The sequence below is a fragment of the Crotalus tigris genome, unplaced genomic scaffold (genome assembly GCF_016545835.1).
Source record: "Crotalus tigris isolate CLP2741 ecotype Arizona unplaced genomic scaffold, ASM1654583v1 scf7180000018941.1685476, whole genome shotgun sequence".
Classification (NCBI taxonomy): domain Eukaryota; kingdom Metazoa; phylum Chordata; class Lepidosauria; order Squamata; family Viperidae; genus Crotalus; species Crotalus tigris.
The window spans coordinates 787,548-804,226 of NW_024097285.1; the positions used below are offsets into that span (position 1 = coordinate 787,548).

The following is a 16,679-nucleotide window of genomic DNA, read 5'->3' on the forward strand; positions in this document are numbered from 1 at the left end:
GTTCATTTAGTGAGTATTCAAAGTTACAACAGCAATGAAAAAAGTAACTTATGACCATTTTTCACATTTATGACCACTGCAGCATCTCCATAGTCATGTGACCAAAATTCAGACACTTGGCCACTGACACATATTAATGACAGTTGCAGTATCCTGGAATCATGTGATTCCCTTTTGCAAACTTCTGACAAGCAAAGTCAATGGGGGAAGCCAGATTCACTTAACAACCCTGTTACTAACACCTGCAGTGATTCACTTAACAGCCGTGGCAGGAAAAGTCATAAAATGGGGCAAAACTCACTTAACAAATGTCTCACTTAACAACAGAAATTTTGGGCTCCATTATGGTCATAAGTTGAGGACTATTTGTATAACAGCTTTGCCCACCCTTTAAATAATTTGTCTAAATGCTCATGTACCAATTGCATTATTTTATTTGTCTATTTGATTAAATAATTTGTGTACTGCCTTTATTATTTTTAAAAGTAATTCAAGCTGGCAAACATATCCAACATACCTTCCACCTCCTATTTTCCCTGTAAGAACAACCTTATGAGATGGGTTGGGCTGAAAAAGAGAGTGACCAGCCCAAAATCACACAGCTGGCTTTCATGGTTAAGGCAGGACCTGAACTCATGGTCTCCCACTTTCTAGCCTGGTGTCTTAACCACTAGTCCAAACTGGCTCTCAAATACTGAATAATTGCTCAAATACTACAATTGCTCAACAATCAATAAACTAAAATTACAAAGCCCTAAATTAAATATCACTAAACTATTAACATTTAAAAATGGAAGCAACTGATCTAGACTAAAGAACAGAAGTAGACAAGCTGAAGGATCATCTATGATTTTTTATGGAATAAAAAAAAGAGCAATGAATCCATTTAATCAGAGCTTTGTTGTCATACAGGTTACTAGTTTGAATCAGTATATGGCAACTTTGTGACTTTAGCTAATAAGATTATAGAGAAAAAATATGAACATAAATGTTTTGTATTTTAATATGATTAGAAGAGGATAGTACATAGACCTGATAGGATTAAACAGGCTGGGTTTTCAGACTGAATGTTGAGTCTATAATTCACTATTTAAAATACTAGCTAAAAGGAAATAGTTTGAAGGTCCACGACTGCTTTGGTTCCGAAGTAAACAGGCTATCATATTATAACTGAAGGCAAGGGCATATTTGCCTTTATCTATTGTAAAGTTTCTACTCAGAAATTTTGAGAGATGGATTTAGCATTTTTTTTAAGTCCAGTTCTGCAATTCACAAATAGTTAGCCAAGATCCAACACAGCTGCTGCATTCCAAGTTTTCAGCACTTAAGACAGAACAAACCAATATAACTTCAGCACAAACTCTGGCCAATGTATGCGATTAGCCAAAACACAAAGCAAAAAGACTTTCCACGAAATAAGATTTGGCTGCATTGAGCTGTTTTTCTTCTTCTTTCTTTGAAGAAGTCTAAAAGGAGAAAAAAACATATAGTATCTGATTATAGTTATGTTTCCTTTCCATGCTTGCTTGAAAAAGTAAGTTGAATATGCTTTTCCAAGACCTGTATCCTTTAAACCACTAATCTTCATGTGAAAGAAGTAAAAGAAAAAACTGGAACAGAGTACAATAATCGCTTCTAGGCTTTGCAAAGGCAAATTATAGAAGAGATCTAATGTTTTTAATACCTCTACTATGAGTTTTATATGCTCAAGCTGAGACAATCTCTTGGTTTTAAAGGCAGAAGTTCACTGCAAATAGTTCTAGCTTTACAGGCTTCGTGGAGGAGTTAGCTCCAATGTCTGATCCAATAGATGGATCCCCTTAATTTTACCTCCTTTCTTAATAATCTTCTTCCAAAAACAAAACTATGATACTATGCTTCAGGAACAGCATGTTTTCTATTATGGGCCAGGCTGTGTAGTATGCACATATTAATATGATCAAGCTCCATCATGAATGTTTTTTAATCTCAAATAGGAAAACTAAATATGCAAAGTAAAACATTTATTTTCAGGAATATCTATGGACTGAATACACACACACACATTCTGAGATTTTATATGGCTGTGCATGTATGTATGTATAAATGAGAAAGGATTTATACAAGAAATTATTTAATATAGAAGATAGCTGCTGATACCTTAAGATACCTTAAGCTGCTGACTATTAGATGTTTTAGCACAGAATGAAAATAACTGAACACTCGAATATAATATGAAACAGCTGCTTCTCAGACTTTGTATCAAAATCAGGAAATGCTGAACTGTACTGCTATGATTCACACCCAAAGCCAATTCATCAGTAAAAGGACAAGAAAGGAATGAAAAAGCCATTTCATCAGTAAAAGGACAAGAAAGGAATGAAAGATAAGAGATAATATACTTCAGCATTATTTGACTGCCCCTTATTGAGGGGTAGGGAACAAAACTTAAAAATGTTTATAAAGAATTTTTTAAAATTATAATATACTTAAGGAGCCAGCCTGCTATCAAATCAAGATTTTCAATCTTGCCAGGCTTCCAGTTAGTGTTAAGCCTTGTTACTTCCTGATTTTCATTCTGTTTATATTACAATAATCTTGCATGGTTGTGGTAAAGCAGCCTTCCCCGATTTGGCCAGTCCTTGATTCCCACAAGCTCATTACAAGGTTAAATAACTTGGTATTATGGGAACTGGAATCAGCATATCTAGGTCTCTAGGTTAGGGAAGGCTTCTGAAAATATAAATTTAATACGAGAGAAACCTAAGGTACATATTAATTGAGGAAGCTTAGTGCACTGGGCAAGTAACAAAGGCATCACTTTGTTCATTTAAAATAGGTATGAAAATCAGAATCAAAATGTGGCCACATAGCAGTAGCAAACCAGCCTCACGGAATGGCTATGTTCCAGAATGGTAGGCCACAGGTCACATAGGCCTGTAAGAGATGACTACATGAGTTTTGCAAATAATGCATGTTTGAGAATGTTCAAAGGTACAAAGACAGCCACTTCTAGGCTGACAAATACTACCAACACACCAGGTTACACTTAGAAAGTCCTTTTTTTCTCTCTCAGCAGGTTTTTCTTTCCTAACAAAAGTTACCATAAAAGCCATTGATTAATCAGTCACCAAATACGTACTTATAAAAACCATAGCAAAAAAATATATAAATAAAAATCACTAATCTGAGTGACAGTGGGAACTGATTCTGTGACTATTGTGCAAATAATCTGTGAATGTTTCAGTCCAAGCTTTGCTGACCTAAGGAGCATGTGGCAGCAGTGCTGTAATTGTAGCTAATATTTGTAGAAGTCAACCTCATATCCCAGATAAGTTGTATTAACTTCATGTACTGTATAATCAAAACCAAAAACATATATGATTGTGTTGAAATAATCATTTAAACATTTATCCTGACAAGGATTGATGCATTTATAAACTTCTTCTTGACACTTATATTAGAGAGGGCTACCAGTTCTTCAGAACAAGTTAATTCTATTTAATATTACTTATTTATATTCTGCCTCAATATTTACAAATAACTCAAGGCAGCGAACATGTACAACACACATTCCTCCCATTTTCCCCACAACCACCACCTTGTAAGTTGGGCTAGAGAGTAACTAACCAAGGTCACCGGACTGATTTTCATGGTAAGGCAGGACTTGAACTCACGGTCTCCAGCATTTTAAAAGGGCATTTTAAAAGGTACGTAAGACTTTCTACATGTTACCATATTCCCTTTTATATATACGACTTAATTTTAAGGCAAAAACCTTTAAAGCAGAGATCCCCAAACTCTTCAGGTTATCAATCCTTCATGTTTCAGATTGTTCAGCTACCAAACATATATAAAAATAATTTTAATACTACTTAATAGTACTATGATATTCCTATCCACCCTCATGGGCTTACTGACCACTTTGTGGAACTCTGCTTTAAAGCAGGTTCTATACCTACTAAGTCTATACCTAAGAGTTTGGGTTATTTCTCTACACCAATGAGAAAAATGAGAACAGGGATTACAAAGGGAAAAGGCAGCCATACATGGGGCGCAAATAATCTAATGTATACGGCTCTTCCTGAGGATGGGCAATAGTGAGCAGAAGGTGCGGGGTTCCTGGCATTTTGTCTGTTGATGTGGATCAACCAAATTTTCAACTTTAAGGATGTATGGACTTCAGCTCCTATACTGGCAGGGGAATTCTGGGAGATGAAAGTCCACACATCTAACTAAAAAGGTTGCCAAGTTTGAAAAACACTGTAGGTATGTAGCAAGAACAATCCTGATGCAACAAAGACTGCAGTCCATTGTTAAAAAAAGCTGTTTTGTATTACCTTTCTTCCTTCTAATCTGTAAACATGACAAATCTCTGGGAGAATGATTATACCTACAAAGAAATGCTATCTTTTCTCCCTCTCTCCTTCCCTCCCCCAGTGGCGTATAGGATTGTGTGTCTTTTTGCAGCAGTACTTTGGAACCTTCTGGAATAGCTTATTGCCTTTGGCAAGCTTCCAGTTGAAATGGAGCAATTCTGCAGTTCAATATTAATCTGTAGCTAGATACCATATTGGCAGGGGAAATCTAATAAAGAAGTACCAACTTATAGACATGGCTTTAATAGCTTGGGAATTTTTTTCCTCAAAAGTTTTATTGGGAGAACTACAAAACATTTACAGTACAAAGTTTACAGTCTCACACTTCGAATTTGTAGTGAACTGACTCTCCAAAATATATTACAACTCAAGTTGACTTATCTTCTAGTTACATTCAAAACATACTTCTGTTAAAGTAGTCCAAAGAGTACATAGTGCTGAACCTGTACCTATGTACATTAAAAAGATACTGCTCATTCATTCATCACCCAGAGAAGATTTGGATAACTCCTGATTTCCTACACAACAAAAAAGTTACATGTGTTGGAATTTTAATAAAGATATAATCTTGTACAAAAAAGAGGTTCAGATCCAAAAGGTGGCCTCCATAATAAAAATGAGTGGTACAATTTCTTGTAGTTAAAAACCCATCCCTACATTCAAATTCTCAAGCATTAAGAAAAAATACTCGTTTGGTTGAGGAAGATTTTTAAGGCAAGCATGGACCCTTACAAAAGGCACTGTGAAACATAATACTGGGACCCCCCCACCCCCACCCTTTTTATTGCTACATATTCTGAAACTATCACAGTGTGATTGGTGAAGTTAGGCAACAGAAATACATTTTGGTTAATTTTAAGAATAAGGTTTGCCACTTTAAATTTGGACTGATTGTGAAGTAATTTTAAGCTTGGACGGGTTACAACCATTGTACATTCTTTTTTTAAAAAAACCACTGAAATTTCTCAAACTACTTCCACAGCATGAGTCAGATTTCCATAAAAAAGCCAATGCAATTTTTCAATTTACGTAAACAAGGAAAGAAATTAATGAAATAAATATTACATACAATCTCTTAAATTAAGAATTTTACTCATTTACAATAAAATAACCAAGTGAAGTTACAAAAGGCATATATTACTGTGAAAAGAACACTCCACATTTTGCCGATTAATAATGGCAATCATAATTTAAACATAATAAAAGAATATATATCTATTGCTTTTCATCATACCCGATAAATACAGTATGAACAAATTACCAATGTATACTTTTCACAAGATAATAAATAAGTTAAATAGGTTCATATTGAGTTGTGCAGTGACTTGCGCAAACAACTCAAGCTAAAAAAATTTTAAAAAAATCAGCAGTTATTCATCAACAATTACAAACTAAACTCAGTTGAATGCTTCCAAATAAAGCAACAAAAATTGTTCTAAGCCAAACATCCACTAAGTGGTGGCAATGGAACCAATATTAAACTTTGGAATGGAAGTTTTAGCATGTTATAATATATATAGATACATAAAAAACTAGAGTGTTATCAAGGCATATTCTTGGCAGGATGTTGGATTTTTCTTTTAAAAGCTTATACATTTAGTATATTTACTTTAAATCTGATTGAAAGGCAACAAATTCCACTCTTCTTCTATTCTTTTGTTGTATTTAGATCTGAAGGGACCTGGAATGCAGAGTTCATGGGCCTCCAGATTGATTGCTGATTCCTCAGGGAGTACGATTGGATAGATTTGTTTGCTAAATACTCTTTACCCTTTGTATCCTCCCCACAAACACTTGAAAATGGAATGGCTGTTGCTGGTGATGCACATTAAACTAGTCTGGGAGGGCTGCAGGGGAGAGAAAAAAGGAAATCCCATCCTTCCAAAGTCTTTAGGTTAAAATAAATTGTTCTTTTGATGACATCATTTGCTCTTCTGCAAATTGATTTTTGTTCATCTTGATAAAAGAAAAAAAAAGCTTCTTTTGCTTTCTCCTTTCTGAATTTGCTCAGCAATCAAAGGATTTTTTTTAATTAAAAAAAAAGGAAAGCACACTGAAAAATAAATGAGCAACAAAAATAGTCTGTGCGAACTTGGCTAGTTTCCACTCCTGATGAATAGGATGGGAAGTAAGACAGGAAAAAAAGGGCAGCGAGTAAGTACCCCACGGGGATTGCCCAGGGGAACAGGACCCCCTAAAAAAACGGGAGCTTCCAAAGGCCTCTCCCCCCTCCTGACCTGACCTCCTTAGTCATCGGAGATCGAGAGGCGGCTAAAAATCGGCAGACGCCTACCCGAATCCAGGCCGGGGGACTCGGATCCACTGAGGCTGCCTGAACTGAGGGAGCCACTCAGGTAACTCTCTCGGTCGGAGAGAGAATCCGGAGGGCTTGGAGGGGCGTCGAAGACGGGCGACTCGGAGAGGCGGCGCAAAGGCTGGAAACTGAAAGGCGGGGAGGCGGGAGGACCGGGCGGTGGGCAGCAGCTTCCCCCTCCAGCGCTCTGCTGCTGATGGCAGCGGTAGAAAGCCGCCGCGTTGGCGAAGCAGCCCTGCTGAGCCGCGGAAGGCGGCGGCGGTTGAAGGGTAAGAGGAGCGATAAGGCTGCCCAGCTCCTGGCCGGCCGAAAAGGCGAAGGCGTTGTTAGCGCAAGAAGCGACCAAGTCGTCACAGTAGGAGCCGCCTGAAGGTGGCGGCGGGGTGCGGGACCCACCGGGGCTTTCCAGGATCAGGGCCGCCGCTTCCAGCCCGCCCTGCGCCACTGCCCCGCCGTGGTGATGGTGGGTGGAGAAACCGGAGAAGCTGAGGCTGTGGTGGAGTTTGGGCCTCTCCCCTCCTCCTCGGGGGTGTGGGATGCTAAAGTTGGTGCCGTTGCCGCCGCCAGGCCCCAACGGGTGGTCTCGGGCGGAGGGGGCGAAGGCGCGGAGGTCGCCGGTGCTGCCCGCGTGTGGGGGGTGCAGGGAAGGATGGTGGTGCGAGGGGTGGCTGCTGTGAGGCGGAGGGTTGGGCTGGAGAGGGGGAGGAGGCGGCGGGGGCGGTTGCTGCTGGGCCGCTGGCGGATTAGTGCTGCCGCTGGCGGGCGCTGGGCGGCGCTCGTCCGCGTTGTGGATGAAATGGCAGCGAGGCCCATAGGGGCAAAAGCCGATGGTGTGGAAAGTGCGGCACAACTCCGTCTTGTACTTGGGGTGGCGGGTCAGGCTGCGGAGCTCGTGGAAGCCGTGAGCGAACTGGCACTTTTCGCCGTACTTGCAGGAACCGCTCTCTTCGAACGGCCGGCAGAGCTCTGTCTTGTAGCGTGTGGAGTTGATCGGCGCTCCCCCTCCGCCGTTTCCTCCGCCTCCTCCCCCACTGCCGCCGCCGCCGCCCTTTCCCGCCGAAGCCGCTGCCACAACCACCACTTGCTGCTGGTGCAGCTGTTGCATGAGGTGTTGGCTTCGTTCGCCGTTCTCGCTGAGAGACCGGTCTCGAAACTTGTTCTCCTTGTTCAGCAAGGCGATGGTGGGGCTGCTGCTGCCGCCTGCCCCGCTGCCAGGCTCCTTAAGGCTGCCGAAGTTAGAGGGTGCGGACAAAGAGGCACTAGGAAACTTCACATTGCCGTTAGCCAGAGCCTGAAGATTACTGGTCGAGTGCCTTCGCAGAAAGCCCGGCGTGAAATTGGAGCTGGGAGAGGTGCCCACAGGGCTCCCCACTGCCTTCTTGTCCAGCATATTGCTCAAGGATTTTTCGGTCTGGGAACCGGAAAAAAAGGGAGGCGGAAAATTAGAACGGAAAAACGTGCATCGTGATTCCCAAATCTTGGAAGAAGACTTGGCAATTTTCAGTACTCCCTATGAGAGCTCGAGCCGTCCAGACCCTTTCCCACTAGCTTCAGCCGCTGATCCATGAGTCTAGTTGTCAAGAATCCCTCCCACTGCAAGCAATTTAAAACTTTTCGAGGGGTGGTCTGTAGCCCCACCCACTCGAATCAATGCACTTTAAAAGTTCCGATTCAATACAGCTGGAGCCTACCGTACCAAGTATGAGGCTCAATGTATCTGTCGTTTTATTTTAAAACACACCCACTTACATACGCACGCTTTAGTAAGCAAAAAAGTTGCTTGGCGTCCGTCAAAGTTTTACCTTCCCTCGAAATATCTTGCAAAACGCTACAGATCTTGCAGCTTGTCTCTCTACAAGATCACTAAAAAGTATAGTCCCGAGTTCAAACGAGCTCAGTCCTAGGCTTGGAAAATTTCTCGCAATAAGTTTTAAAAACTATTCCGACCGCCTCTCCTTTAAAAAAACCCCACGAACTCATCTCTTACCTTGCAGAAAAAGTCGATGTCGTAGAAGGCAGATAAAAGTGTTGTAGACATTTCTAGATCCTGTAATGGTCGGAAATGCAGGAAGGACCGAAAGATCCCACTTTCCTCGGAAGCTTTGGATGCGCCACGACTGAATAGGAAAAGGCTAACTGCTTGAGATCGGAATTAATCTCATCAGTTTCCCAGACAGACTCAACCAAAGCCACAGCTATCTAGACTGCTGGAACTTCGCAGCAGCTGCACACGCCCCATATATAAATGCCGGGATAACAGCGGGGAGGGACTGAACACTGACCCGGCCGGGGTCTCCCAGCAACACCACCCAACGATTCCCCTCCCTCCCAGCTTAGCTCCGCCCTTTGTAGTCTACGCTCTCTCATTGGGCGCCGCCAATTTTCTTGAAGTACCGCCGTGAGGGGGAAGGCCTGTACGGTTAACAGCGTACGAAAGCTGATCGGAGCAGCTTCCCCCCCCCTTCAGTCCTTCCTGTACTAGGCACGCGCTGAAAGCTTGTTGACTCGCATAGAGAAAGCACTGTTCTCTATACGCGCTGCAATGCATGCTGTCATATAGCTATAGCGTATAGCTCCTCTCGACAGAAAATGTTTTAGGGTAGCCATCGTGTGAAGACTTACTTTCGCACAGTGCACTTCAGCATACAAAAGGCTTAATATAATTGGTGGCTGGTTCCCACAAGAACTGTAATAACGCCATGTGCTCAGGAAACTCCCATGAGGTTAACCACTGGCAAAGTACAAACGCGACGTACAAGTATAGCGTGGCTGTTGCACCTGCTAAGCCAGACAGGGCAGAAAGTCGGTGGAAAAAGAAAAGCTATAGGGCAGGACTTGACTGAACTAAAGTACAATCCTGTGTATATTTACGAATTGGTCCTTTTAGCTCCAAGTTAGGAAAGATAGACCTATGAATAACAATCTAGGTTCGATAACTGCACCCAGTACTGTAGCACATTTGTCTTGTTACGTCATTTAATGTGGGGAGATGGGCGGTTGACGTAAAGAAACCCATCATTATTCAATACTTTTCTCTCTGCCCCGAAATCCGCCACTCCTTGCACAGCTCGAAAGTTCTCAAGTAAACAAAGGCCGGCGCGGAGATTTGCAGCCCATTTCACACCCTTGCTGGGTCGCTTGGGAAGATCGTAGAGAAGCAGGACAAACTTCAAGGCTCCTGCGAGTCAATTGGGACGCCCCTCAACACCTCCTCTTCCTCTCTCCAAGGAGCTTTGTGCCACGCGACGGGTTTTGGAAACGAATCCCTTTCGAGCCATCCGGTGGGGCAGGAGTTCCATTGGTGCCCACAAGTACATGTTAAGATTAGAGAGCGAACGATGGGCGAAGAGAGAACTCCCTTCCCCTTCGCTGGGCTCACCTTCCCTTCTGAAAAGGGGATCCCCCCGCTCCCTCTCCCTTAAACCGCCCCACAACCGTTTACTTGGCAGACTTGGCAGCCGCTCAAGGTCTTGTGATGCGATTGGCCAAGCCAGCTCTCTCTCCTTTGACACACAGCCTCAAGCTCTGCGCTGCGCCGGGCAAAGAGCAAGGGAGGTGGGGCGGTCTGACGCCATACAGCTGCGGAGCCACGTTCGGCCGCTCGCTGCCGTCAGCCCCGCCCCTTTGAGATTTGAGCGTCCGCCTATGAGGTTGGTACAGTAATGGGTCTTTCTTTCCTCTCCCAAATTCATCTCAGGTCTCTGACCCAGTAATGAATTCACGCTGGCTGTTTGTAATTTGCCGATGGAAACCTGTGCATGTTTATCAGACAAACGAACAAAAATGGTAGATTTAAACGGAGGAGAGTGCTGGGGAGGTTTGCACTGAGTTAAGAGACATAATTTCTTTGTTGAAGTTTGCCTTTCCAAAGGTAAGCTCGCTAAAACGGCGAACTCTAGAATCAGCCTATCTGCAGTGGCTTATGGGAGCTATTCATACGCCCCCGCGTAGTTGTAATTCTTTTAACGTCAGTGAAAGCAAAGCGCCTCTTTTTTTGAAGGAAAAGTAACATCAATCTTTCAATCCCACCTCTTTGTACAATTAGCCATACCCTAAGCGAATATATATAGAAACTAAATGTAGTTCGACTGGCGAATGGCCTAAAACGCTGGTAGGAATATACGGCTTACTCTTCTTCACACAAACACACCCGTCTACCCCCGATCGAATTGATCGGCGCAGAAGCACGTAGAATGACAGCCCTGCGTTTTACTAAATGGCTGGCGGGCGGGCGGTATCAGTAAAGGGAGCGAGGGTGGGGTTCCCATCTCCCCTCCAGTTTGCGAGGACCGTCTTTCCAAATGTCTTTTGGAGAAAAGGGGCCAGGCCCTCCAAATCCAGGGCTTCTCGGTGGCAAAGCCGTGCCGACTTCAAGAGTCCCTTGGATTTGGGTTTTGCACCTTCGCCTCTCCTTCCACGACCATTAGGTGCCCAGCTTCTCTTCCTTCCCGCCTCGCCCCGGTGCTCCCGGCTTGAATTTTCTCTTCAGCCAAGCAGGCGCTAACCCGCCGGGCGTGCGTCGTTCTCGTCGGGAGGGAGGAGAGGGCGCCTTTCAAGTAACTCCTGTTGCTAAATGGCTGCGCAGAGAAATGTCCTCCGAGCCGTCTCCAAGGCAAGTGAAAGGTCAGTCTCCGAGAGCTACACTAGCCGAAGTGCGAGCGTTCCCCAGCGGGCGGCCACTAAAGCGCAGCAAGTGTGAAAAAAAGAGCCCGGGTTAACCTTTGAGCTCAAACGCCTGGGCAGCTAGGAGGCTGAGGCTTCGAAATTGCATCGCTAACAAGCTGTGGACGTGACAGCTTCACGTACAGACGAGAAGTAGTTACGGAAGGTGGGGATGCCCCCTAGTGCTTGCATTCTGTACAGTGAAAGCAAGCTTCCTCAATCGAGGAAGTGGCGAGTCTTATATCCAAGGTTGCAACGCTGGGGAAATGGGAAGGACTCCCCGGGTTTAAAATAATTCTTTGATTTTCGGTAATAAAACCAAACATCGCCGGGATTTTGTTTTCTGGACCCCCACCCAGTGATTATTCAACAGCGGTCTTTTGTTGTCTATTGTGACGTAAAAGGCTACTGAACTCATGCAATTCACTATATAAAATTGCAGTCTTAAAAGGATTTTCCTAAAACATTTTTAAATACATTTATCAGATATTTTGTGCATCTGGTGAGACAAAATAGTTATCCAAAATTGTTAATTCTTATTAGGGAATGTCCCCTTCTCCCCTTTTCAGTTTAAGAGTTGCAGTGAACAGATACCTATAATCAACACTTGAACAACCAATAGGTAAGATAGCACACTCTGATTAAATTCTTTACACAGAAACCACTCAATAATAGACTTTTGTTCTTTTACAGCTGTTGTTTAAGGTTTAAAGGTTTCTGATTGAAAAGTTATACAGTAACTCATAGTATGATGAAATGTGCATAGAATTAATTACAATTATTTGCTATTCATAAACTAAAGGGATATTAGATGATTTAAAACATACTTTAAATCCAGTGATAAGGATGGTTCTTAACATTATTTTTGTTTACTAATTAACCAAGACTAGAAGTTGCTAATGCCACTTAGATTTGAACCATTGTGCTCTTTCCTGTTTTGTTAATATCTGCAATGCCAAGTCCATGCAGGGAGTGCCAATTATATGAAAGTTTAAAGCTTAGAAAATTCACATTCAGGGAATCAACATTACTTAACCGAAAAGAGTGTGTGTTGTATAACAATGGTTCACTATCTTTTGTTGCACTTTATATGCTTTCAAGTAAATCCTAAGACATCTGTGAATATACTTAGTTTCCTTTTTATTTTGTTAAGTACATGTAATACGTTATCTTTTTTTTTACTTGTATCATTGGAAACCAGCTGGACATACATTAAAGATAGTTAGAAAAGTCTATTGGTCCATTACTCATGGGAACTACTGGTAGTAATATTTTAGGAAAATATTACTGATAATTCAGATAAGGCACTGAAGACTTCATTTTGCCAGCAGGCCTGGAGAACTCAAGAGTGGGATGGAGCCCATCAAATGGCTTATTTGACTGGATAATGAGGGGGGTGTATTTTTTATTATTATTCTAATTTGTGTTTTTATTGTTTGTAAGCCACCTAGAGTCCCTGTGAGCAAGTAGGCGGCTATATAAATTTTCTAAATAAATAAATCTGTTCTCCACAACCCTGATATTTTTTACCCATGATATTGGGAATCAGAAGAGTGTGTGTGTATAAAACAATTGTTCAGAGTCAAGCAGTGTCATATTAGTCCACTGAAGATATATTTATTAGCATAATATTCCAATTTCTCAGTATTATCTTGAACTTAAGAAAACATCATCAGGTAGTGGTTGTATAGCAAAACAGTATTATAGCACCACCTAATGCCTGTTTCAAGTATTTATATAAAACAAAGCAAACTGCTACCATATAATAAATTAGAGCTGAGGTATTCTGCAAAGTATGAAATAGATTTATTCATTGAATGATTAGGAAAAATGAAAAGTTATATTTTGAGAACTATAGGTGACTATCCTACATTATAGCATTCTAGTGCACAATTGCTTATATCCAGCTGAATGAAAACAAAGCATATTTGACTGCCACTCTGTAGTTATTCCCCAATCAAGTCTTAAAAATCAATCATGATTTTAAAAAAGTAAAAAAAAAATCTGCTTTGATATAACATTCAGCTTTATTTTAAGATTCTTTTACAACTCTGATGCAATTATTAGTGCATAGACTGTGATATACAAATAAAAGAAGCAATGCAATCTGACATATTTCTATATATGAAAACAGGAAGAACAACTTACAGAATAAAATCAGTTTCACAGATGACCAGCATCTGGGCAAAGTTAAATCACTTCACTCCTTGCAATAGCTATAAAAATTTCTTGCCCCAAATGAAAATTACATATTTTAACAAGTTGATCTCTTTCTGTTAATTTGAATGAAGACTTCAGTGGATTTATGTACAAGAAATATCTAACATTTCTAGATACAGTTTTTTGTATGGGTATGACACAAAAAAATAACTGCACCCTCTCATGTTCACAAAGCAGTTACATTTGGTAACTGACAAAGAGCAAGCAGTTGTGTTTCAAGTTTTTCCTAACTTTTGCAAATTCCATTTCCAACTTCAAGCAAACTTAGTATCTTAAGGCAAAGTGATATTCTTTCATTCTGAATAGCTAACTTCGTAAATTCTACAGACTGTGAAAATTCTGGAGTTGGAGGCATTTCTTTAAGAAGCTGTGTCACAAGTTGGGCCTGATCTGATGCTAATCTTGCCAACTGACAGAGTTTTCTTTGCTCACATGAACTAACATGAATCACTGGTATGAGCAGAAGGAGATGTTTACTGAGCTGACGTACCTCTGTTAACTTCTCAGCCCAAAAATTTGTTTTTCCTTTGTCAAACAGGTAATCATTTCCCATCTTCAGAAAAAGAAAAAAAAATTGTTTACAATTACCTAGATCAAATAAACATGCAAGAATGAATGCCCATATGATATATAAGCAAACAAAGCAATGTTAGATGTACAGTACAATCAGACTATACTGTAATCAAATCAATAAAATTCACATCACGTTTGAACAACAGAATAACATCAAGCACCCCATTGTTCATGAAACCCAGAAAAGAATGATACCCGTTCCTTATGACCAACCACAGCTATTTTTTTGTTTCATTCCTTCCTTTCCTCTACTCTTCAGCCTGGCAATCACTTATCAAATTTTGTCACCCTTTCCAGCCGTGCAATAAATTTAGCATATGAGGTGATTAAAGGGATTGAAACTAGAAGGCGGAGGTGGAGTTTAACTTCAGCATCTAATGGGCGGGACAATCAACAAGTCTCTCCCTCCCAGCTTTTTTTTTCTTTATTGAAAAAATGTGGCTTTCTGGTGGGGGGGGTTTCTTAAGCAAGGGAAAGGTTTTGGAAAACTCATCCTGAAGCTGCTACCTTTGCATACAGGTAGTTGCCTTCCGCAAAGCCTACTAAGAGCCAGGAGAGGAATGCTGTTTCCAGAGAGCCAGCTGATTGGGGCAGAGGCCCAGTCCACAAGTGCAGCTTCATTGGCCAAACACAGAGGTTTGTTTGGAAGCCTCTCAGCATTGGAACACAGTGCTAGGCCCTAATCTAGCTGGGCTTTTCTCCCTGCTAGGCTGGGTTTTCAGCTTTCAGGATTTGCAAAGCTTTTTGCTGCGTATCTGCCTCCTTTATGGGCTCATCTGGGTGGGAGGCCTCCAAGGACGCGCCCCCCCCCAGGTATCCTATGCTCATTTAAGGACCTTTGCATTCAATTAACAGTGGCATCAGGGAGAGCAGGGAGTGGGGATCATTAAGCGAGGCTTACATAACAGTTCTCACCACCTGTGTCCATAATGAGCAAGCTCCATTATGATCAAGAATTACCTGTACATTCCTGTAGCCATATACTGTATCAGATATTCATTTGAAAAAGAAAGCTACCAGCAATTTTTTTTTTTTTTTGCTTAATGTCATTGATATAGTGGGCTTTTAAAAACCCAACTGATTCAAAAAATCTCTGGATTTTGACCAAACTTACAGAATATGATATACATAGCCCTGCTGAGTTAGTTTAATCCAATATTATTTGATAAATCAGAACAGAAGAATCATCAACAGTTTGAGATTATAAACTTTGGTCATCCAAGTCTGGATGCTAATTATATTCATAGGTGAATGATAACTAATTAAAAGTGTACTGTGCTAATGACGAAAGTGAATTTTCAATGGAAAAAACTTTTAATTTTAATATTGATTCTAAACTAGTTTCATATTTTAAAATAACATATCTTGAGTAATTTAGTATTAAATCTGATAAAACATCTGTGAACTATACAGTACAGAAGTACTGGCTGACAGACTTACCACAGTTGTAGATTTTAGATCATTCAAATCATCTTCTTTTAACAGCCACTTCAGTAAGACTGAGACTCCAGCACCTGTCTGTCCCCATAACTGTAGCAGTTCACAAAGTAAGGAGAATGCTAAATCCAAAGCTAAGGCTGCATTTACTACATGGAAGTCAATTTCTGATAAGGAAAATTAAAAACAAATTTTGAACTGTCTTATTAGATGTTATTTAAATAGTACAATATAATTATTAAAATGCAAATGTAATAGACATCTATTTATTCTTAATGTTAAATTATTGTTTATATCAGGGGTATCCATCCTTGGCAACTTTAACACTTGTGGATTTCATTTTTCAGAATTCTAAGGAGTTCTGAGAGATGAACTTCACAAGTCTCAAAAGTTGCCAACATTAGATAACCCTGTCTTACATCATCAACATTTCCACATGTTTGGATCCAACTGATAAATGTCTGACTACTATGGTTCTTTTTCTTAGCTAAAGTCAATCCACACAAATGTTGGTACTGTTTACAATACACCATCTGAATGCTAACTACATACAATACATTTCAGAATGCATAGGTTAAAAATTGCATGATTTATTTATCTATTTAAACTGGGGAATAAATTTCTTTTTTTCACAGATGTGAAACAAATTCCCTGAACCCTTCCAAAAACAGATCTTGCCTCCTTCTGGAATAAAGTCCATCATCACAACAAGAAAAGTGTGATGTGGTTCTCAAGTTGACAGAAATGGTGTATCTCCCTGCACGCAGCAGTGCTGTTTGTGTATAATCAGTGAGAAAATCCTGGTTGTCAACTACACAGAGACATACATTCAAAATGGATAAAGGGGTGGGGGAGGGGGAGTGCCATTAAAATTTTGTAATAGATTATTCAGTATAATTATAAAATGTCCTGCTCATCACTTTTCAGGATTGTAAAGAGTATGAATTCTAACATTTAATTAGTTAACCTAGAAGGTATATTTTGCTTCTTTAACCAGGAATTATATAGAAAGTCTTCGGATATATATTTTATGCTTATTGATTTTATTTGAAGATTATTATTCTTTTAAAGTATTTTTTTTATTAAATTTTTGAAATTTTACAAAAACAAAACAA

At 40.7% G+C, this 16,679-nt stretch overlaps 2 protein-coding genes across 6 annotated transcripts in view; both read right to left on the reverse strand.

Moving 5' to 3' along the window:
• Nucleotides 1-4,598: 4,598 nt before the first annotated feature.
• On the reverse strand, nt 4,599-10,149 carry ZFP36L2 (ZFP36 ring finger protein like 2). Its single transcript, XM_039357756.1, has 2 exons — nt 8,660-10,149; nt 4,599-8,083 (listed from the first exon to the last, which is right to left on the reverse strand). Exons 1-2 carry the CDS (start codon nt 8,708-8,710, stop codon nt 6,605-6,607), a joined length of 1,530 nt encoding a protein of 509 aa, XP_039213690.1. The 5' UTR covers nt 8,711-10,149; the 3' UTR covers nt 4,599-6,604.
• Nucleotides 10,150-12,505: 2,356 nt separating this feature from the next.
• Nucleotides 12,506-16,679, reverse strand: part of THADA (THADA armadillo repeat containing) — a 136,536-nt gene continuing 132,362 nt past the window's right edge. For all 5 annotated transcript variants that reach the window (XM_039357750.1, XM_039357749.1, XM_039357747.1 and 2 more), the window contains 2 exons: nt 15,568-15,731; nt 12,506-14,107 (listed from right to left, as the gene is read on the reverse strand). In XM_039357750.1, coding sequence (XP_039213684.1) covers nt 13,781-14,107; nt 15,568-15,731 — 491 coding nt within the window. In that variant the 3' untranslated portion in view covers nt 12,506-13,780. The remainder of the gene's footprint in view (nt 14,108-15,567; nt 15,732-16,679) is intronic.

What these genes read in the sequence shown, in the direction of transcription:
- ZFP36L2 (XM_039357756.1), bottom strand. Translation starts at nt 8,710, where the DNA reads ATGTCTACAACACTTTTATCTGCCTTCTACGACATCGACTTTTTCTGC. An exon ending in ACATCGACTTTTTCTGCAAG is followed by an intron (nt 8,084 to 8,659) that starts GTAAGAGATGAG and finishes TCCGGTTCCCAG; the next exon opens with ACCGAAAAATCCTTGAGCAA.